At 40.5% G+C, this 24,378-nt stretch overlaps 1 protein-coding gene across 1 annotated transcript in view; it reads right to left on the reverse strand.

The window, feature by feature from the left end:
* The window catches only part of LOC146758527 (cytosolic carboxypeptidase 4-like), a 132,002-nt gene that overhangs the window by 101,630 nt on the left and 5,994 nt on the right, over positions 1–24,378 (reverse strand). Inside the window, exon 3 of the mRNA XM_085514546.1 lies at positions 22,437–22,613. Coding sequence (XP_085370672.1) covers positions 22,437–22,571 — 135 coding nt within the window. The 5' untranslated portion in view covers positions 22,572–22,613. The remainder of the gene's footprint in view (positions 1–22,436; positions 22,614–24,378) is intronic.

Consider the following 24,378-nt stretch of genomic DNA (forward strand, 5'->3'; position numbering starts at 1 on the left):
GCTGAGTGTTACTGCTGAGCTCTCTGCACTCTTTCCCTTTCTCTCTCAATAGCTCAAGTATCACTAATACTCTCCCATATCGAATCTGCCTTCCAGGCCACTGTGTGCTTCCTCTAGCCCCCCCTTTCATTATCTCTTTTGCCTTACAAAGAAAATAACTCATAACAGACAAAGCAGTCCAAAGGAGGTACTACCATTCACGTCTATAGGGATATTATAGCATCTTCCAAGCCTACATTTTCTCACATACACAAGCATCTTACTCACTTTCTTCTTTATTGTTGCTGCTGCACATGGCACAGATATCTTTATTGAGCTGTCTTTCTAATCGCTACTTATGTTTTCCTGAACAGTCAGAGCTAATTCAGAACCCAACCATGTGTTTGAATGCTTTAAACTATTCCTTCAAACATGCTTTACCCCGCCACCGTCTGTATTTTATCTTCCATTCCCGTAACCACAGTCTTGCTGTCCTCCTTCCTACTGTATAATTCATATCAGCTGCAAACAGTAAATCTTAGCATTTTACTGTTCTCCTCATTTCTCAGTCATTAAAGAAATACAGACCAAAACAGAGTGGTAGCTGGAGTCACCTTACTATCCATTTCTTCCCACCCCAGTGATGATTAATACATCCCACCTATTTTTCCAGACTTTTAAGTAGATTTTCACTATACAAATGACCCTTTTGTGCCTCACCCCAAAACTCCAATCCCTTTGGGATTTCTTTTGGGTGAGGGAAACTCTCTTCTCCTTAGTTCTGACTTAACTAGGATGTCCACCAATGCTGCTCACTTAAATATGAGTCTTAACAAATGACAAACTTTGTATACTGCATCTCCCTTCACTCATGCCATCAAGGCAATTAACTCAGTCACTGTGCTTCCCTGCCCTTGTGTTTCTCGTAGGTTTTTTCTTTTTTTGGTGGTTCTCAACCTCTGGAGTAAATTTTAAAACATAAGGAATCAGAATGAGCACATTGTTTAGCATGTCTGAGATGTCTGCTATCTACCCCACTGGCCATTATTAATGATTTTACCAGTTTGAATCTTCAGTTCCTTTGTTCCCTTATAACTCTTACAGCAATAAAACCTGAGGTTTACCTGATTCTGTGTGTTGTAGCCTTGGTTGAATATAAAATAACACCGACAGATAACGTGCAGACATTGTCTTCCTGCATAAAACAGCCAGAGTGGTCCCACAGCATTCTGCTCTGTGCCTGTCCTGGCTGCCTACCAGCTCTGCCAACATGCCTGTGGCCCCAGGACAGCATAAATAGCTCCAGCATGCATCCAAATCTCAGCCTTCACAATTCCTTATTATTCCAGTCCTGAGGGTCCACTGTTTCCTTCCAGAGCCTTTTGATTATGCCTTGGAGCATGCTTCTTTTTTCCAGATCTAAGTCTGTTCTATACTAAATCCCTCATTTCCTCTGACTCCTGCTTCCATTGGCACCAGAGCAAAACTTCTACCCGATGGCAGTCCCCTTGCCTGGGCCACGCCACACGCCAGCTCCTGCAGTTAAATTGCCGTGCACATATTCACAGATCAGCCCAAGACCTTCTCTTTGTTGGTCTCCTTAAACATTTACTTTAAACACGTCTTCATAAAGAGACTCATGAGTGAGAGGTAAGGGCACAGAGCCATCTGCAGCTCTGAGCCTTCCTTTCTCGTTTCTCAAATTTCACATATATTGTATGGCTGTCCCCTTACACTGCGCCTTTTTCCCTATATTATGAAGGATTCCTCATGTCAATTTTCTATCTTTTTTCATTTCACAAGTTCTCTTTGGTTATCTTCAGCCAGCTGCCAAAGCTGGTTTCCCCACCTAACACACTTCCAAGTGATCAGTGACAGTAAGCAACTACAATTCCAGAATTCATTGTATTAGCACTTCTAAAGCAACAAAGGAACCATTGATTTCCCAAGCCAAGGATACACAGGAAAGCACAAAAGGCATACGTGCCCAGTTCAGATCAGAGAGGAAAGAGACACACTGTTTGGTGAGGAATCCAGCCTGGTAACTGCTCCCTTTGAAGGTGAAGGATGGGAGTACAAAGAAGGGGCTTGTTGGCTGTGTTCTAATGGGTGTTAGCATAATTATTCTGATACAGGATGCTTCTTGCAGCTTGAATATGTCAGAAAGTTACCTTAACAGACGTATTTTACCAAAAGGCCCAGGGAGAAAGAATGATCTTTTTACAAGAAGGTTGGGTTAGGAGGGACATCCTGTGAAGGGTCTTGGGAATACAGACCACACAACCAGATGCCAGACATCAAGATAAGTTCCTCCAGGTGAAACAGTTGCCACCAGCTGCTAACCAGGATTTATAGGTCTGCGGAGTCCAAAGGCTCACTTTATTGCCAACCCAGATGTCCGCTGGTACAAGTAGTCTGATGGCTGATGGGGTTTTTTTAAACCACTCTTTTGGCTGAGAATACGATTAGTATCAAAAGAAAGGAACCAGCAAACAAAAACAACAGAGATCAAAACTGAATATTCTACATTATTACAGCAGATATGAGCCCCTGTTGCTTGCCCACAAGGAACCTACCAGCAGCATGAGCTCAGACGTTTGGACTTGTTTACCAAGGATGAGTGTCAATTAGACACAAACTTCTTCAAACCACCTATAAGCCTTTACTGCTCTTATAATCCCACCAGCAAAGGCTTACTTTAACTTCTCCACTTACTGTGCTTTTGGAAAGAAAGAGAAAAAGAAATCAGGTGTTTGAAGGCTGTAAGGAACAGACTGAAGAAAGGGAAACAAGATCAGAGAGACAGAAGTAGGGTGAGGGGGAGGCAACTATCTCTATCAAGTGGGATAACTGATGTGACTCACACAAAAGCAGCTTATATTTCCTCTTGTTCTGCAATGAATATTTCCACTTTGTCTTTTTCAGAGGAGACCAGCCAGAAGCAAATGCACAGCAGCTGAGTAATGCCTCAACCTCCAGAGCATCATGCAAAAAGAGAAAGACATGTAGGCCTCAGAAGAATAAACTAAGTTTCTCTGAGTCTTTGGAGACCTACTGACCGTTCACAGTGTGACGCAGGCAAACCTGTATTAACAGAGAAGATGCTGACTCCAGATTATAGGCTTTCAAGACTTCTTATCTTGCAGCTGTACTACCTGAGAAAATTTGCATAAGAACAAGCTGCCTCTTTCTTAGAAGTCTTTTTCAACCTGTTTTTATGATTTCCACTTAAAACGATAATCCTCTGTTTGTGACACTGCAATCATTTCTACTACAATCAAGTGTTCCATCCAGAAGGAGGATTACTGTCTCGGTTTGGGGAAGTAATATGGACCTCAGAAAGAACAAAGCAGCCAGTTTACAAGCAAATGACCTTGATAATAAAGAAAAAAAGAAAACAAGAGCGTGTATGATCAGATCTGCCTCTTCCAAGAGACATCTGATGCACTTCAGGCTCACAAGAACTGGTATTTCCTCAATATGTTCATACAATGGAGCTGGAAAAATTGGCAATGCCTACCTTCACTGTGCCAACCCAACATACACTCAGATTTTTCCTTAGACAACCTACCAACGTTTTAAATGTGAACACTGGAGACACGTATACAATAAACCTAGCACAGTACACAACGCCATGCATTTAGCACCATGTCTTTTGAGGAGGAGCATCGCCTCACATGGTGCCGAGTGTCAAACAACTGTTCTAAATCATTGCCACTGGCAGCTGCTCTGAAATCCAAAGAACAAACGGTTAAAATAAATGAAAGCAAAAGCCTTTTTCTTTCTCCCCCCAAGAAGATAATTTAGCATGACTTTCCACAGAACAATTTGCATGGGATTACCCACAATACACTGCATTATGGTAATACTCGACAATCTCTGATGCATATTAGACTGGCAGTGTTAAAAATCTGTCAAAGGAAAAATAAACGATACGGGAAAATGATGATGTAAGACAGGACAGTAAACACTCTGCACTTGTGTAATCTGCCAAAATTCACTCCAAAATTGGCCTGGGAAAGAGAATGAGAGAGTATTGCGCACTCGGAACAGCTTTAGGGAACATTCCCAACTCAAGCAGAAAACAATACCTGACTGAGACACGGACGTAATCACAGAGGAGTGGAAAATACAACAGATCCGAATGAGGAGCTGAATAGGAAACACGGAGTGATTTTCTTCATTTCTTTGATTTCCTACTGGGCAGTAACCTGGAGGGAATCTTCCCTCTTGTTCATCCAAAGCAGGTTCGGTTCACTACCCTTCACTACACACGTTCACTCAGTCTGCCTTCTGCTCCTCTCCAAGCCCCTCTGTATCTTCTTCTGATGCTGCTGGTGATCCTTAATGGACTCTGCACAGTCTCTGTGTTCAAAAGTGTTTGTCCCAAAACAATGAGCCCCAGAGCTGTATTAGTCGCAGAATCCAAACTACCAGCACCTCCTGCCCTCAGCCATGGTTGGCTGCTCAGCCCTTCAATACACTTCACCCAGAGAACAGGGACGCTAAGGATTTCTTGCACCGACCTCGTACTTTCCTACATAAAAAAAGCTGCAGGAAAATAGTATCAAATGAACTGATTTTGCCAGTTCCATGCATCATGTTCCTAGTAATTCAAGTAATTGTCTATCACTCCTCAAATCCCTAAGAATCGTGGAATTATAGATTCTTAGCTTAGGTTGGAAGGGTCCTTAAAGATCACAGAGTTCCAACTGTCTGCCATGGGCTGGTTGCCCCCACCAGCTAAGGCTGCCCAGGACACTAAGACACATTCCCCCAGGACACTAAGGGGGAATGAGGCATAGGTTTGGCCAAGAGGTGGGAAAGAGAGAAGTAGCATTTTCCATGTGGGTTTATTCAGTAATTCTCTCACCACTAAGTTGCAGAAAATGGAAGGAAAAAAAACCACAACAACCAACAAACAAGCAAGGGATGAGGCCAAATTATATTGCTGAAGAGGAGTTATAGAGATTAGTGTAGTAATTAATCAAGACAACCATGTCAGCAAGGGTCTGACCTTTATTCCTGCCCTAGTAACAGCTTTGTCCCCGATGACTTTTGGCTTGCATGCTAAAGCGATTTAGATACATCCCTCAATTAATCGCAGGATATCCTCTGGGAGATAGGAGAGCAGTACTGCAAGCTGCCAACAGGGATGCTGAATCAGAGGAGGAGTGACCTAGTGAAGGGCACCTAGTGAAGGACATCAGCAGAGATGGGGAGGTAACCCACAGTTCTCTTTACCTCCTACACTTCACCCCTCACTGCTGGAAGCAAAATTGTTTGAAGCATCTAATTCGAGATCCTGCCATATTTTAAAAGATTAAGATTTCCAAAAAATAAGAAAAATAATAAGAGTGTCTTAAAATAACTTGCGTCTTTTTCTGTAAAGAAGCAACAGCACCACATCAAACTCACTCAGGCAGGATGACAGGCAGCTGCAGAGATCACGGCAGCAGTTGCTTCCCTCTTCTCTCTTTTCTTGTGAGATAAAGACCTTCTATCAGGCAGATGTGCTGCCAATCCCACACTCGTAGAGAGTGTGGAGTCCCTTGCTCAGTGTTTTGGGTCACCTGCAGCTTCTAGAGTAACTAGCAAGCACTACTCTCTGACAAAGAACCTCAAAGCTCTGCAGATGCAGTTGTGCCCCTGAACATATGGGAGGGGAGTACCTTCTATCCTGCCCACTAGGGACAGACAAGTGGAATCTGAGCTCTCTCAGAAAGGCAGTGTACAACTACAGACCTTCAGTAAATAGAAGGACTAAAAAGCTACACATTCAGGAGAGTGGTGAAGCTCAAGATTGGCAAGAGATAGAAACAACACTAGGAGACGTCTGCTTCTATTAGAATAGCTATTATCACAGCAACTGAATACCTGAATCAGTTTTTGTCTCCTAAGAAAAATAACAAACGCATTTGCCCATCAAGTTTGTCCATTATGGCAGTTAGAAGCAGAGACTGTCAGAGCTTTATGCCTGTGAATTAAAGTCCCTGTCAGGATCTTAGCTAGTCAGAGTGAACAGAAGCCTTAAATTAATAGCTTAAGTTACAAAACTCAGAACAGCTAACACACATGTTGAGTACACCCAGCTGGTTGTGAGGTTTTCAGATACTTGTCTGAATGAACCCCAGATCTCCTGCTCAACACAGACAGGGTCTCGTATAAAGTATGGAATAGATTTTCTAAGGTTTATTTTTAGCAGCTGTTCCACAGTTCTGATACAGAACAGAGACAACCCAGACATGATACTCTGATGGTGAAATGAATCATTCTTTCAGAGCTCTGAAAGCACTAACAGGCCATAAAGGTCCTCAGCCAGACCCGCCTGGGGCCTTTACCCATACCCTCTACCTATTCTAAGAGCCCCACTTCAGCTTAGGGCTCTGCTGTAAAACTGCAGGTCTGTAGCTCCTGTAGCAACGCTTACATGCTTTTACCTGAGCACACCCTATGGTGTGTATATGGTGTACCCTATGGTGAGACTCTGACTCACAGAACTGACTTCCCAGCATCACCTTGTCACTGTGGACCTGCCAAGTGGTTTCTGAGCTGTTTGATCCCACAAACATCACCCTGAATTACTAACGTGTGTTTTCACTTTGGATCTGCTACACTACCATGGACTTGCCTAATAATGTGGACTCGTGGCTGAATCCAAGTACTCTTCAGAAGCCTGGTCTGCTTACCTTGCTTGGAGACAGTGAGACTTGGCCTTGGCTGCCAAACAGAGACTATCTGGTATTATCTCAATTTCTCCTACTGCTAGCACTGACCCTAATTCTTTTCTCAGAAGAGGCACACATACTATTTTTCTCCCATATACCTCAATACAGAGATTACAACATCCTAAACCACAATTAGATTAGGCCACCAGAACTATCTCACACTACAATCCAGATACAAAAATAGATTCCCTTTCCTTAGCTATTGTTGGCAAACACGGGTTCTAGTGAGAGAAGTTATTTCTGGACTTTTACTGGCAAGCCTTCTTTTCAGAGACTAAAAGGAAGAGCTGGTGCTGGTGGAAAAATTGTTAGACATGACTTTGAAGAAATGGCAGTTTCTGCCAAGCTCTTATGTGTGTTTCTCTGTGGGGGGAAAAAGGCTTTATTAGCTTTTCTTTCCAGAGGTCACATCTGTGAGGGTAAGTGAAAGAAAAAGGCACGTATGGAAAGTCCTCCGTCTCAGATTGACAATCAGCTGCACAGTCAGTGCCACAAAAGCCCTTTTGCACTTGTGCCTCTTCTTTCATGAAGGAAAATCCCCATTTTCTTAGAACAAAATGATGGCTGAATGTGAATGCACTGGAGTTTCCCGCTGATTTTGGTACACTGTGTTATCTCCTACTTGGAAACCCTGAGCACTTCTCATCAGGCATTTATATAGATCTGTGCATACACACACATTTACATGATCACAGATGTACAGGGACACATTTCTAAGACTCTAGCATTACAACAAACAACAACCATCCATAAAGACACAATTAAAGTTACACGTTCATCAGACACACTGGTGCACACTTGAACATGCATTGGACTGTCTTCCACACCCACGTGTATCCACATTCATGTTTATATTGTAGTCTTCCACAGTCTGTAGTTTGCACCCACGAATACTAACTGCACAAACCCAGCCCAGCGGAACAAACACTCATTTAATGTGTAATTCAAAAACCATAGGCATGTACTCTCCATGCACTCTGCTGCTGGCTTTCCCCTCTAAACAGGATGCAAATCCTACACAGTCCTATAGGCTGAGTTCTCTCTATACAACAAGTAGCTGAGCTGTGGCACACAAAAGTGCCAACGTGCCATTGCAAGAATTAAAGGTTTTATGAGTCTTTTCTCCACTTCCACAGTCTCCCCCTTCCAGTTAATGTCAAGCGTGTATATATAAATGAGATGTATTTGGGGCTTGTGCCAAGTCTCTGTAACACGGACACAGAAATAATATGGGTAAAACATGATTTGTATTGGGACTGCTCTGGTTGTCTTAAAAAGAAGGTCTTCAGTGACTGATTTGGCCTTTCTGGAAGCTTCTTACTGTTTAAATTGTAGAGTTATGAGACCTCACATTCAGTTCAGCTTATCACAGCTGTACATCCTCATGTGAAATCAGGGGAACTGACTGAGAAGAGTAGGGTACTTGATGAAGCACCTTGGGGATTGAAATGTGTGTTATTAAATGTACATGAAATAAACAAAATTTCACTCCCATTTATTCCAACCAGTCAGAATCTCAAGCAAAGGCAACCTGGCCTTAAGTGGACTGCATTTATATATCTGGAGTGAGCCCAGAAGTGTCAGGTGCTACTCATTCTTATGATGCATGTCAGCATGTAACACACCAGATCTTATCAGTATGAAACCAACACCTCTTTGGGCTGTCCCTCATCTCTGAATGTTTTCACACAGACTCAGAAATCTAAGGTTTTCTCTTCCAGAGAGCATCACTAAAGATTATTCCAAAAAGACACAGAAAATTCTGCTAATATTCCTCCTCCTCTCTACCAATGAATTCACAGAAGACATCATTCATGCTACACCAACTAAGGGCAGACACTAAAACGTTACCTGAATACCCTGAGATCAAATGTCTGTCCAGAAGCAGTGAGTATCAAAAACATGACAAACAATTCACCATTTACACACTGTATCTCTGAATCAAGAGGTTGAAGGTATTTAAATGGAAGCTGACTTGACTTCTGTCTGTTATCTTTTCTGCTTTCTGTCAGCAGCTTCTCTGACACCCACTGCTGTGGCAAACCTTGCTTATCCTGTCTTCCTATGCCACAAAACGTAACCAGATTGGTTTAATTTCTGCAACACCTACGCTGAGAAAGATATTACTAAAAAGCTGTAGAAGAGTCAAGGAACATGTGCTGCGTTCCTTCCAACACCTTGATGAACACTGGATGAACAGAAGTGAAAATACTTTACAAGGAATAAGGCACTTCCCCTCACTTTACAATGCAGTAGGTCACACCAGCTTAGACAGCCTGTACTGACAGCAATTGCCTGCTTTGTTTTGCTTTCCACCACCTTAGCACCCTTTGTGTCAATACATATAAGAACTGAGCTGCGCAGTGTGAGGAGCCCACCTTACCCTTCTGCTCCAATCTCAGCTAGAAGAGGAGATGCGAAACAGCCTTAGAAGACATCCATCTCCTCTGCACGTGGAAGCCCACAGGACAGCAAGGCACACATCCATAGACCCCAGCACTGCGAGTGTGCTGCCTGACATCAGGCTTCATTGCAATCCTATACACCACACTCCACACCTTTAATTAGTTACAAATGCAAAGGAACTGAAGGACAGATTTCCCACCTAGCTTTGCATTTATTAAAAGGTCACCAAGGAAACATGATTTTTTTCCTGTGAACAGACATCAAAAGCTAATGAAACCTGAACTTCATCATTGCTGTGTACCTTTTCTTTTCAGTTTTCATTTAGAAATGAACTTCCTTTCCCCTTCACGAGATAATCCAGGCTCCCACAAGTGCTTTGCAAGAATGGTTTGGCCAAAAGGGTGAGTTATGCATCCCTTCCTTTTTCTCTTTCCACTGACAGCCATGAAACAGTGTCATACGACAGAGGAATGACACACAGCACAACATAATTCTAGCTGTACGTAGAAAATATAGACCTTAAGGTAGCCACATGTGCTATGCATAGATGCACAAAATACAGACATGTATTTAAAGCAATAAATATGCATGTCAGTTGCACACCTTTTGTGTTCTGCCTAAAACCAGAAATAAATGCATGCATACAAACATCTTTGGGCACAACTTCTTCCAAGTGCAGCACACAAACACATCCTCTAGTGTGCATACAGATGTTCCCCTAGCTACTGCATTGAAAAGAACAATTATGCACATCCCATAACTCAGTGGCAGTAACATGCCATTGCCACTTGTGTGCTCGTGTCTGTATTCTAACACATACCCTACCTCTATGCATGCGAGAAGGCTGGGAATCAATAACCACTTACAGCCCTTCAATCCAACACTGTCAACTTTGTTCCCCTCTGTTTATAGTGACAGACAAGAAGAGTGAAGACAGGGGACACATCAGTATGCAGCGTAGGAGAAGTGGACACTATCAGCATAAGCAACAGACAGGAGCTACTGAATTCAGTAGTGGCTGCTCTTGCCTCCTGCAACAAGCAGAGCTGCCGCTGTCCCAGAAATCTGGTTTATTCCCAGGAAATTGATGCAACCAGATAGAAGAAACCAGAGCAATAACCGAGGGCCATTTTCCTAAAACAACATAATTGTACAAAAAAAAAGATTCGGAAAAAAAATTCAATTCTTATTTGTTTCCTAGGTCTGAGCAATGATCTTGTCTACATAACAATGCACAACATGCTCGGTATAACACCAGAACAACTCGATATCATATCCTGCAGAGAAGACAGCATGAAACTAAATATACTTCAGACACAGCAGGCTACCTTTAAAAATTGTCAAGTTGCTTCGTTGACCTTTTAAAGGGAATGAACATACAAATGCATTACATTTAAGAGCAAGTCAATACCTCAATGAATTTCAACCAATCCTGCAGCATGTGGAATAACCAAAAAGCTGTTGGTCTGACACGAGCTCTAATCATGTACCTCCATCAAAGCTCACAGCCTCACCCACCCAAAATGCTGTCCAAGCATCTCAGAGCTACTCGGTCTCAGCCTACAACATGGCCTTGGTTTTACAGTCCTGAGTTTCTCACTGTATCTATATTCAGAGATCTTCTGCATTATGAACACGTCCCATTACGCCAGGCCTGAATCTCTCCTGGGCAGAGATTGGCATTAATATAAATATAATTATGGTCATTTAATAAATGTATGATGCATGTCACTCTATCTCATTAAATTAACAACAGGAGTGAATTTCGTATTAGTCGTGACAAGGCCCATTTTCAAAGCTGACATTTAATATCACTCCCCAGCATAATCATACATCAGGCTTCACAAATTAAAGGATTTGATGTGAGCGAGGGATGATCAAATACATGAAACCACAGAACCAGTGCTGTAGCTTGCTGCAGATATTCAGCCTATGTAATACATTTACCTACAACTGATGAACCAGCAGAAATTCCAGCCATTTCAGTGCACACGGGGGCTCATGAAAGCATTCCTGATTTAGAAAAACTTCAGCACTTTGACCTCTGGAAGCCCTTCCAATCACCAAAGACAATGGCTTGATCAGAAAAGCGACCTTTCGGTCACTATTTCAGAGCCAGTCTGAGCTGTTTTCAGACTCCATTTACTTCATTCTCCCTCACTAGAAAAGACAAGAGGGCTGCTCGCAAAAGGTCACTGGGAAAATGGTGTCCAGCTGCCTGCTGCAAACTTCCTATGCGCCATCAGACTGCAGGGAACATAAAGCCCATCACATAGCTCATCCAGTGCTTTCATCTTTGGTGGAAAGCAGTAGTATTGGCCACGGTGTTGACTTTAGGTGCCTGTTCACCCAGGTGCAGGACATCTGAAGGTTGTGAGCAAGGTATTGTGTTGCTCAAGCGTGTTTATGCTGCGTTACAGAGCTGTCTCCCTTTTTCCCATCACTGCCAATTGGCGATGCATGCATGCATGCCCTGGGCCATCACAACATGGCTGTACAGCCCATTCTCCCCAACCCAGATGACAAGTCAGATCCAACTCTATTACTTCTCAATGCTGGGAAAAAGAACACAAGACAGACAATAATACAATGGAATTGAAGGCATAATATAACAGAAAAAGAAAGCGGCAGAGGAAATATCTTAACAAGTGCTGGTCCTCCATTGTTTTCACACAGAATTAGCATTTCAAATCAAATAAACTACTTAATTCAATTCTCAGCTCCCTCACAAGCTAACAGCATTTTATATTTATCTCCAAGTCAGAACAAGTCTTTCCACTTGTAGCCTGCTGGCCATCAGCTTTTAAAGGAATACTTCCCACTGAGATGCTAACCGTCCTTCTGATCATGTGGCAAAAACATACACATACTTAAAACCCTACTTAGTAAAAGAAGTCATCTCTACCAGGAATAAGCTACTGCAAAATGGACAGTGTTTCAGGGCTTTTTATTCCCATTGTATGTAGCTGTACTCCTCTCACAGACTCATTTGCAATATCGTTTTCAAACTCATTGAAAATCGCCTTTCTCATTTTGTTTCTGAGTGAATCTCTGATTCAATATTCTTGTGTAAGTTCACCTGCTACTTCCAGCACCACCAAAGGAAACTTTTCGCAATAGCCAAGAAGAGGTGGCACGCAGTAAGAGATTTGGTTAGGAATACTTTGGGAAAAACTTATTTAATCCAAGGCAGAACTTAATTGTGAAGTACACCAGGCTTCAGGCGGCTCTTCTCAGAAAGAACTCCTTGGGTTTTAGGTTACATTTCTGATCAGACGTCATAAGAAGAATAGCTTTTTCTTTTCCAGTCATTGCATTGAATTCTTTTTTACTGTCTTTAGTAGCAATTGCCATGAATTTTCAGTTACTTTCTTAGCTTCCCACATCTAATTCCTACATTACTTTGGCTGATACCCTTTTTCCCCTTTTTCTTTTGTTCACAGAGAATTAACCTATGCATTTTTCACCTCAGAATATCTTGATCATGATTAGGTAAATGGCCTCTACCACTGTTTACTCGTATCTGTCAGAATCTCTAGTAAACAATTAGTACTGGCAAAAAGGAAACAGACTAAAAGAAGTGAAATCCACCTCTTGACAATCCATCTATTACATAGATTCTTCATCAGTGTTATGATTCACTGTCCTCTATGCTCTAATTATCACCTTCTCTTTACTATTATACCAAGATGGGTTTTAACTAAATGTGTTCTCAATTCTTGATTAAGCTTTTTTTGGGATATGTAACAGAATCTATTTTAAAAACATTGGTTTTAAAATTTATAATACCTCCGTAATCTTTTTTTTCTTCCTCTTGTGGTCTGCTTTATTTATAATACATCCTCAGTCCTGGACTATTATCCCATATTAAGGGAAAAACATACATGAACACATGTTAATAGAAATGATGCGCTCTGCCCTTATTAAACGTAATTGGGTCATGATCACTGGTGTCTAGGTAACCACCAACTCTCACACCGAAGATTATTTCACCCTTTCCTATCATAGTGTGGTCCAGAATAGAGCTATATTGGATACAACATCTTTTGTACTAGAAAATAATCATCTGTAATGTTCGGAATCTGTAATAGAATTTACTGCTGCCTACACAAAATCTCAGGTACATAACACCTAGACAGAAGTCTCTATGACCACTCTCCTCTATGACCACTGGAAAGCAGTTCGGTTTATCCATCATTTACACAACCACAAACCACAACTTTCCATCTTTTCTTCCTTCTCTCAATTTCAGCTCTAAAAAGTTGTTAGATAATAACAATAATACATCTTTCCTTTTCACCAAGAACCGTACGTATCCCATGACACACAACTGCACTCATTTCCACATGCATCATCTAAGCTCCTCTTGGTATCATATTTGTTTGCTTTAAGAAGAAAGTGTGACGCCAAATCACACTTACACTTGTTTATTCCTTTGTCCATTTTTCTAAGTGGAACTCGCTTATGATAATTACTTGGTTGAAAATATTTTAACGATTCCTTGTCTCACTTCAGCAGCTATTCATCAAAGATTAATATTCTATACTCCAGAAGCTGCCTGTCTTGAGTGTCTGAGAGTAAAAGAAATACTGCAAAACATCAGCACTTGGATGTCTCCAAATTCTCCTTCTCTCACAACTATGAGTAGCCAACAACTTCTTTGATCTCTACTGTCTTCAGCTCGTTCACCTCTCATCTGTCCCCACTTATAGTATGTATGTGAATCACTTTTTAATTGTCCCTAATGTCTGCATTTCCATAGGCTGTGTGCTGTAATTTCTCTTTTCTGACCATGCATCTTCACTTGCAGATAGCCACCATCTGGCATCACATGCATCAAAAATTTCTTCCTTGGACAAAAATTAGAATATAGCAGGTTTCTCTTTGTCATCCATATGTGGTATACAACAGAGCCTCTTACCTAAAGATAAGCCATGAAGCTCCAGAAATATCATGTCTAAACATATTGCCTTCTCTGCCTCATAGATTACCCAGCACAAGCAACCTCTTTCATCTGTAAGTTTATCACATTCAGAAACACATATTTCTCCTCCGTTATTCAGAATTAAAGTGTTTGCAATTCAGTTTGGTTTAATTTACTTTGGAAATGAGTTAAGCCAAATTTAATTAAGGCCACCTTAATTCTGCTTCAGAGTGTTGACATGTGGCTTAATGTGGTTTAGCACAGGACTTTCCACTTGCTCCTTTAGCTAATTCAGAGGTACTTACCTGCACATTCTCATACAAACTATTATAGAATTCAGCCTGTTTTAATTAATTATCAAAACAGAAAGGTAACTTGGTTGCATTGTAAGTATTTTTAAGAGAAGAACCTGCAAGTTACTAAATCTCTCTTTAAACCAACAGAGAAAAAACTAGAGTACATCTGAAAATAGCAGGCAGACGAATTCAAATTCGTACAAGGAAATAATATTTAGCACTTTCTGATCCCTGGAACAAAATATCAGGGGACCAGATGGATTTCCAATCATGTGATGCTCTCAAATCCAGTCTGAATTCTTTCTTCTATGAAAAATCTTACACAAACACGAGGGTTTGGTACAAAGCTGCCTATGTAGTATAGGAGGTCAAAACCAGAAGAGCTGATGGTTCTTTCTGGGACCATAAGCTGAAATAAGTGTTGTGGAAGAAGGGAAAGAGGAAAGACAATGCTATCAGTACAGGAGCTTAGCACATATGAAAAAAAAATATAAATCTCAATTGGGAACATAAAAAAGGAAAGACCAAAGAGACAAGAACTGGATGAGGAAAAAAAAGAAGAAGAAAGGATGCACCTACAGATTTCAAAGTTGGCAAGAATGAATAGAGTTAGTTTGATTTCTTTTTGACAAGACCAAGGGACCTACGATTGGATCATCCATGAATAAAGACAACAGTGGATGTGGCAGAGAACAGCAGATTAAAGAACCTGGGAGCTACAGCAGCTGTGAGAAGTACAGTGCAGAAATCAGTGGAGGGACAGAATGGAGGAGGAAGTGAGATTAAATTTCAATATATAGTTTACATTCAATATTGGACAGCATATCCAATACCACTAATATCACTAGTATGAACTAGTGGAGTTCACTGCTGCAGGAAATCCCGTGTGGGAAAATATTACGAAAGGGGACAGAAAAGTGCCATAATTATCAACAGAGAAAGTTGCTCATTATCATTACCACACCCTCGAAATAATCAGGCCTCATGCTGCAGCATATGAAGCAGAAAGGAGGCAGGTCAGGTGGGCCGGTAGGATTATTTCTTCTTTTCCATGTCTTAGTGTAATTGAATCAGTTGCACTACAGCCTGGTTTTGTTCTCTTAGGAGCCACGAGGAACCAAACACTGTATGAGACAGGATACCTGATCATATGGACCAATGGTCTGATCCAGCATGGCAAATGTTATGATGCTAAGAGGGGTAAAAATCAATCTTCGCAGAAAATCCTGTGTATAAAAGACTTTGAAATTTAGATGCTTCTAAAATCCATGCAGAGTAAAAGACAAACGTGGCTCCTCTAGCCTGTGCTTTTGCAACCTCCCATTCTTATTTGCCATGCCTGAGGAGTTCATGATTAGACTATGAGCTTCATCAAAGGGCAATTTTCAGCTGCCAAATAGATTTGTACAATAAATCCACATGGGACCAGATTAACAAGCAAGAGAGACATCAGAAATCAAAAACCTAGCCGCTGTAATTCCACTGAAAACTTGAAAGGATGATGTGCAATGATATTTAGACTTTTAAAGAGACACTGCCAGAATACTACAGCTAGTTTTCATTAGGAATTTTGCTTTTCTGTCTCACATCCTTCCCAAGAGTTCTTTTCATTAGCAGACTTAAATCCCACTTATATTCAAGGCTGCACCGTTCAGAACTGTTCAGTGGGCTTCAGAAAGAGTAACATTTCATCCAAAGTGCAGCATCTTTTCCATGCAACCATAAATTAATTAATTGCAAATGAATTTTTTGATTCTAACATCTAAGTTGTCTGGGTTTGCAATGTCAGCACCTGGGAATCTTCGATCTAATCCCATCCACAACTCCCAGAAAATGGGTATGACTGAATACTTGCATTTCTGATTCCATGTAGACTGGCTTTTTATTTCCTAGGGAAATAAAAAAAAAAAGCTTCTAGGGAAGCAGCTCGATAACTCTTTCCAATCTGTACCTACTACCACCTTTCTTCCCAAGAGTATGGGAAGACTGGGCTGCAACCAAGCATCTAGAAAGGTTTAGAAGTAGTTGAGGGAGAAAACAAACAAACAAAACAGGTATCAGCTGTTTATGGTATATTGGAAGGGGAAAAAAGAGAAATATCAGCATTCAGAAATGTACAGAATCAAGGTAACATCTGTTTTCCTTTCCTGGGTCCCACAGAATCTGCTGTGTTCCTTGGTTTAACAAATAAACCAGCTGCTAACTAGGAGATGCTCACATCATTTGCAAGTAAAAGGAAAGAAACGCAGGGATTTGTTGGAACAAGCCCTTTAAGACTAAGCCCCAAACAGAAGTGGTAAACATCAGAGCTACAGCAACTGATCGATTATATACAGTAGTGGAAAAGAGTTGAGAGAAAGAGGGGAGCACATGATGGCTCTGCTTTGCTGTTCCAAATACATCCATGTCTAGTGTACCTCCACAGAACTAGATGCTTCCAACTCTGCAAAGTCAGATCTACAATGACCTCATCCCATCATTACTTTCTGTTGTGCTGAAGAAAAAAAAAAAAACAAAACCTAAAAAACACCACTAACAACAAAACACAAAGCAATTACAAACCACAACAAGGGAGGGAACCTGTTCTCCAGTTACACTGACAGAGAGCCCTCGATAATCTATCAACAACAGAGACAAAGGAACTGATTTAAGATGCTATTACTTCCAAAGGGCTCAGATTGTGCTACTCTGTTTATTTAGGAGTTGGAGAAGTCGAGATCCTATTTGATCAGCTTTGAAATTGGTTCCAAAAGGCTGAGAAGTCAGCTGATTTTTCATTTCTCTGTAGTTCAAGGCCATATACATTTCTCCTTTTGTTTATATCAACAAAATCCGAGTTAGGATATAACTCATTTTTTCTGCCAAGTCCGTGGAGAGTTCTCATCCAAGACTTTGCTCATCTGACTCAATCCAGCCTAAGAGGACCAGAAAATACAGGTTTGTGGCTGCAAGCCACAAGCCCTGGTGCTGTGCTTGCAGACTAATCATTATGTTGCTCTGGCCATCCAAGGAAGATGAATGCTCACCGTCTCCTGGTTGGTTTGCTCTTTCCCATGTGCCTTTGCTCATTTCCTAAATGCCATTAACCTTTATATCGTTGCATTAAGTGAAATCGTCAAGACTAAAAGGTACCATTAGAATATCTTGAAAACTGAATCACAATTTACTGAAAAGGATTGGTGGGCACAAAAGGAGCATGAAAATACGGAAAACAGGATGCAAACGTTTGCAATGGGCAACAACTAAAGAAAACACAATGAGCAGAAAACCTTAATTTAATCCTTCACTCCTTAGATTACTACAAGATAACTATTTGTTTTTCTCTTATACTTCTCTTACAATTACAGCTGCTTCCAATTTGAATCACTTTGGACCAGAACTGGAAGCAGAACTATTTAGAAAAAAAAAAACAAAAAAACATTCTTCTATATTTCTTAGCATCTGCTTTTGAATGACGTGCCCAGGCCTCAGAGGGTTCACTAGATGCACGTTTTAGAGATGATTTTTTGGATAGAAACTTCTGGATGCTTGTGAAACTTACTCATACTTAGGAAAAGTGTAAAACGTGGGAGACAATGGAAACCAGAAATAGGAAAAGCCTCAGATTTCAAAGATGATGTAAACAATTTACTGGAATGCTCATCAGAAAGCCCAGAATAAACTCCATCTCTTTTCATTTCCCTTCTGCAAGTACTTATCAAATACGCTCTGTGGCAAGAACATTGCTGCAACCATTTCTGTTGGTGCCTGAATACTGGCATGAGTCCAAATTAAAATTATTTGCAAGTTTGTGCACTAGGCATCCAATTACAAGAATGATATACAAGAATATCATTGCTTCTGTATGCCAGTAAGACAACGTTATGCGACTGCAAACTCCCTCAAAACAACCCAATTTCTGACTATCGACTGTAATAAACTGCTTATGAATAAGGCATACATAAAAATTCCACAGAAATATAATATGTGATACGCAATAATAAGGAAGATAAAGAAAATCTTTCATTGCCTATAGATAACTATAAAGAAACAGAACTGCAATTTCAGGGACAAATGATGTATTAGTAACAATTTGGTTATTTTGGACAGAAATGGGTCAAACCAGAGCAGTCCACCTCTGAAAGAGTAGCAAGAGGAAAGGCTTTCATCTTGGCATACTGCTTTATTTCTGCCACACTTTCACGGCAATTCACTGGTTCATTACTTGTATAAAATAATTCAGTAAATGCTAGCCAGGTTACAGGGGATGGATAATGGCAGCTCTTCCCATTTATTAGACTCTCATCTCTGCAGTTACTGTATAAGGGGCCAGGATGTAGAGCTTTTCATCCAGTTCTGCTACCCGTTTATCAGCAGCTCCGTCCTTTTATCCCTCAGCATTTAAGTACTTCCATCTCCGAAATACAAACTATTGGCTCTTATCTAACAAGAAAGTTATCTTGGTTTTATGCCAGTATAGCATAGGAAAAACAAAAAGATGCAATTTATTAACCTTCTAAACAGAACGAGACAGACTTCAGCAAGATGGCACATGATTTGTGGAACACACGTTACATGACTAATGTCACATCCTCGCTCACACGAAGATGGCTCACAGAACCTTCAGGGACATTCACTCTCACAATTTATCTGGGGTGAGTTTTGTAGAGATGGGGGCTTCTAATTGTTAGACAGGCCATGACTTTTGACAGTTACTCTGGCCAGGCTCCACCTGCCAATTGCTGCCGTTACATCAGGCACAATTTTACCTCTAATTTCTCCTACTGTAAATGACTGGAGAGAATGCAAGCAAAATCAAATCAAACCAACCAACCAACCAACAAAACAACATCAGTTTTTCCTCACCTCTAGCTTGCTTTACCAGTTCAGTGAATTGAGTAGTTGGACTCAAAAGAAGAAAAACTTTTCCAACATGAAGATGGGTTCTATGGAAGAGCGTTCCTGAAATTCCCCAAATCCTCCTTTCAAAGGTGTTTTGAACAACTATCAACAATTTCTTATGAACGTATGGCCACTCTGCTCGGTGCTGCTCTCCCTGATTCCATCATCTCTGCAAATGGATGGCTTTTCCCTCTCATCAAGTCGGATAATAAAAGTTGGGGCATTCAATTCCCCTCATTCAGAAGCATTAGACTGGACAGAATTAATTTTTTCTCTTGACTCTCCCAAAGACTTTCTTCAAAAAGGGATCCACGTCACCAGTAAAATCTCCTTCAAAGGGTACTGTCAAAATATCTGGAATAATTTAAAAACTCATTTGTTACTCCTTGTTGCGTGTATCCCTTTGAAGCAAGAAGCTGAAGTCTATTTACATCAGTACTTCATCTCCTCTACCAGGCACAACATGTCAAGGAAAATGCCTTTCCAACACCACATGTACTGAGAGAGCACGGAGCTGAGTTTTGAGATTTGCCATGTTTCTACTATATCTGTTTTGGAACGCAAATGTATACATGGCTCAAAATACATCAAACTCGTAGGATGGTGAATACAGTTAGTAATCTGAACATCCCAGTGCAGTACGTTACTACAGGCGTCTTAACTAGTCAGCCAAGAATCAAGAAGAATAAAGTGTAGTACAATAGGATATGGTAAAACAAAGAGCTATGCCAGTTTAAAAATGAATCACACTGAAGAAACTTAGGAGAATATCCATATGCGTCAGTGCAGATTTGATTCTTTTGGGCCAATATTTGCTCCCGATTGTACTGAATAGAGCTTTCTATGGCACAGCCTTATATTCAGTATTCTGCAAACCAAATAAGACAAGATGGCTCAACAAAATCCTGCAAAAGGAGGACAGTAATACAAACCTGGAGGGCAATAGGTCCAGTGAGGGAGTTAATACAGACTGCATTCACACTGGGAGAGAAATGATAGGCAGTTTCTGATTACTTTTTGATTGTGAGATTGTAAACTGGTAGAAGTAGGAAGGAGAATTCCTTGTTGAAATGGACTGCTTTGTTTTAGGCAGCTTTCAAATGGAGACACTGCTGTTCTAAGACTCAATTGGACAATCCAGACAAAATCAAAGAGAGTCTGGATTTTTTTTCCCCTTCTTTTCTTCTTCTTTATGTTGAATAAAACCTTAGATAAGATCAATAGTTTCTTTAGTTTTATGTTTCTCTTCCTTAAGGGTAGATGGCTTATTGCATTTCCATTGATCACACAGACAGGGAGATTCAACAGAGACAAGTCATCTTTTCTTTTGCTCTCATTTCTGCCCTCCCCCCATACCCATTTGAAATCAAATGACTTTTAATCGAGGCTGGGGTCACAACTGTTTCTCATTTACATATCACTAGTAACAAATTCATGCCTTATTTTTCACTCACTAAACTGCTTTAGAAATGAAAGTCACATTTCTATACATGATATGCCACACACCGTGCAATCGAAAAACTTTAGGAACTTCTTTTCTGGGCCTCTCTATCAGACAGGTTACCTCAGCCCTCCTACAACATTGCTCTGTGGTGAGAGGGGGCTTACCTGACAGCCCTGTGTATTTAATATTTAAGCTTCTTACAGTCTCTACAAAGCCTTCCTCTGTTTTTTCCTAAATCCTTTGCAAACTCCCTATCAGATATGTGCAACTTCAAGCACAAGAAGTTTGTATCTCAGTTTACAGTCAGCAAAGCAGCTACATTCACCATTATTTTCACCATTTTCAAGAAGGAAGAAAGTCAAAGATCAGGATCCAGAACTGCTACCAACACCATTAGAAGCCTGACCACCAGCTTACTGAGTGGTGGTGCACTTGGGAGAACGTTGCATAAAACATTTTAGATCTGCTGGCACAACTTATGCAAACTTGGGTTGAAAATACTGAAGGAAGTAGAGAACAAATCATTAGACACTGATATAACCTGATGTCCAACTGCTTTTAGATGTTACTCAGATTATCTAGGAAATGAGTTAAATTCTCCATGGAGATCACTAGGAGTTTTGCCACTGACATTAGTCAAGGTAGAATTTCTCCCCACTGTCTGAAGGAAATTTAAAACCCCACCACAACCTGTGGTACCTATTGCACCCCATCAGCACTTCTCAGAGTAGGGAGCACTAGGTGTAATGCTCAGGGCAGTTATATTCTCTTTCTTTAAACCATCTTCAGATATTTCTTCTGCCTTTTCTATCTAAGAAATGATGTGAGTATAGTAGAGCACTGTTAAAACAGTAGCTGAGTACTTGCTGGCCACATTCTATGGAATGTAAAAGGATTAACATAGAACTTGCAAAGAATAATTTGAACGTCTTATTAATTGTTATTTGTAACAATGGCTTTTTCCTTAAGGGTCTTTTCGGATCCTTAACCACATATTAATGCTGTATAGATAAGGATTGCTCCCTAGTGGGAGAAATAAGGTGGAGCACAGAATCCCTTCCATGGAAAGCAACAGGTTTGGGAAAGGAACAAAAAGAATTCACCAACTGAGCAAGTGGAGAATTATGTACAGCTAAATACAATTACCAGAGCTCAAACCATGTACTTAAAAAGTGCCAAGAGGCTCCTGTCTCTGATGCACTCAGCACAAGTACAGCCCTTCCCACAGTATCTGGAACATCATTTGGTAAGAAATTTAGCTCCATTTAGTTCACAGTTAAAGCTGTGGCTTCAGCTCATAGATGAGCTACCTTTGGCTGTCAGTAACAAACTCCAAGTGCAGAATTCTCAGTGCAGGCTCTTAAGTTTAGCCAAGCAAATGCCCAGATAGACTGCAACAGGAAGTGTACGACTCCTAATATTCATGTTAATTACCTCAGATCTACTGTGAATACCATTATAAAGACACAGTCTGTATCATCTCAAAAACACTCCTTCATTCAGCTCAATATTTTTGGCATTAGACTGGAATTTCTTTTTATTTCACTGTCAAATGAAACCTCGTAGCAAGGAACCTACTTCCCTGGCATGGAAGATTAAAAGTGAAGGATCGTGGAAGGATTTAACTGAGAAGAAACTCAGTAGAATGGCTACACTTATATTATAGAAGGAAGCTGGCAATACCAAACAGCATAAAAACAGCACTCTCTATTCTCCCAAGCTCATTAGACACACATTAGAAGGAGTGTGCCATGTAGTTCTTTGGAAGAGGTACTTACTTTGTAGAGACCATGGCTGCAGCCGCAGTACGTGCTCTCCATGGTGTAGCTCCTCAGCACACCCATTTCTTGCCATACCACCACCCGGGCTGTTGACTCGCGGGACTTTTCTACAAGGAAGCTGCAGCTGTTCATGACAAATGCAGGGGCCACTTTGTCCAGGATTTTAGGAAGAGTCTATAAGAAAGTATCAGCAATGAGAAAATGAATCAAACAGATGTACATGCATTTATATCACAAATACATCTACAAGAGGCCTATGCTGTTTAAAGCGCGTATCACCAAAGCTACCCGTAGAAACTGTCACTGTGATAGTTCCAGTTAGTGCCAAACTGGACTCATCTTCATCCCAAGTGAAATCTTCATATTCTAATGTTTTGTTGTGTTTGTTTGTTTTTTTGTCCCCAGTCACAGACAAAAATGCTGTAAGTACATTTGGTACATCCCATCCAAAATGATGTCTTTGCACATCCTATAGTTTTGGACTGCTGAAGTCACTTATGAAGCTTTATTTTTTAAGCTGCTTCAACATTAACTACATTTTCCTGTTCTGCCTAGAGGGCTGCAGTCATAGCTCAGCGCACAATGTTTCCATTCTTTCCTTTCCAGCTCCTCCTCACAATTTGACAAGGGATTCAGCTATAGGAGGAATTTTGTTTGAACACAGCACACAGCAAAGAAGGGGAATGCATAATCCCACTGAAGGTCACAGATAATTATAGGAAAATAGAGCTTAGCATTTAACTATCTTGCATTGTGAAATAAACCAAACTATTCTCATCTGGGATCAAATGGTACATTGAATGCACTCTGTATAGAAAGCGGCAATAAAGAGTAAATATGAAAATTCAGTAAAATTACCTCTTAGCTCTGAGTGATTTTCTTATTCTAGAAATCATTTTTCTCAACAGCAGCCTATAAACACTGCTAATACACAGCGCTATCAAATATTTCTATCAGTGTGGATGCAACACTTCTTCATGCTAACTGTAAAAGTATATACTAGATACCTTAACACTAGGTGTACTCGGTGTAGAAATTGGGCATTTACATACAAAAGCACATATGTGCATATAAACCTTTGTGCTTGCATCCCAGTACATGCCCAAAGACCATCCAGTGAAGAGCTTGTAAAATAAGAACGTTCATTATTTCTTTGATGACAGCTTTCTTAAACTTCTGAATGGAATGGAATCATACAGAAGGAGTTTCTGCTCATTGCTAATGGCATTGACCCTCAAATTTCATTCAGTTTGGGCAGTGAAAGCCAACCAGCTAATTTCACTTTCCAATAACAATCAGTGAAACTGATTGATTCTAAGCAATTCTAGTTCCACTCTGTTGAGCTTTACATCACAGTTCTGTACAGGACTGCTTGGTTTCATCAAAATTGAGAAAATAACATTTAATAGCTGGTCTTCTCTTAAAGGATGACTGACGCAGAAGATAAAATCTTTGGCCTAAACTGTTCTGCAATATCCACTGCAAACATCATAATCATACATACCTCTGTAATAAGAAAGTAAATGTTATTTTCAGCATATCCAATCTATAGCTATGAATGGACCCTACCAGTTCTGTAAGGTACAGACATAAAGATCTATAAGGTCCATTCATCAGCAGAAAAAAACCTTGTGAACAGATAACTGGAACAAAGTGAGAGATTACATTTCAAACCTGAGACCAGCATGAGCCTAACTCTTAAGTCAAGATCTACAGTGTGCTATTAAGAACTACAGCATTCCTTTTCCTGGGAGAATACCGAACAGAGGAATCTTTAAAATTGATTACTTGCTCTGAACTAAACATCCACTGCTTCTGAATTGCCCTCAAAGTACAATTTGCTGCAAAATATTATGATTCCGAGCAACACATCCAGGTTTTCCTGGAGCTGGGTTAAAAATAAAGCACAGTCACCCAAACAATTATAATCCTGAACACA

This window comes from Coturnix japonica, chromosome 13 (genome assembly GCF_054131305.1).
Source record: "Coturnix japonica strain WE chromosome 13, WE-NBRP24, whole genome shotgun sequence".
NCBI classification, from domain to species: Eukaryota; Metazoa; Chordata; class Aves; order Galliformes; family Phasianidae; genus Coturnix; species Coturnix japonica.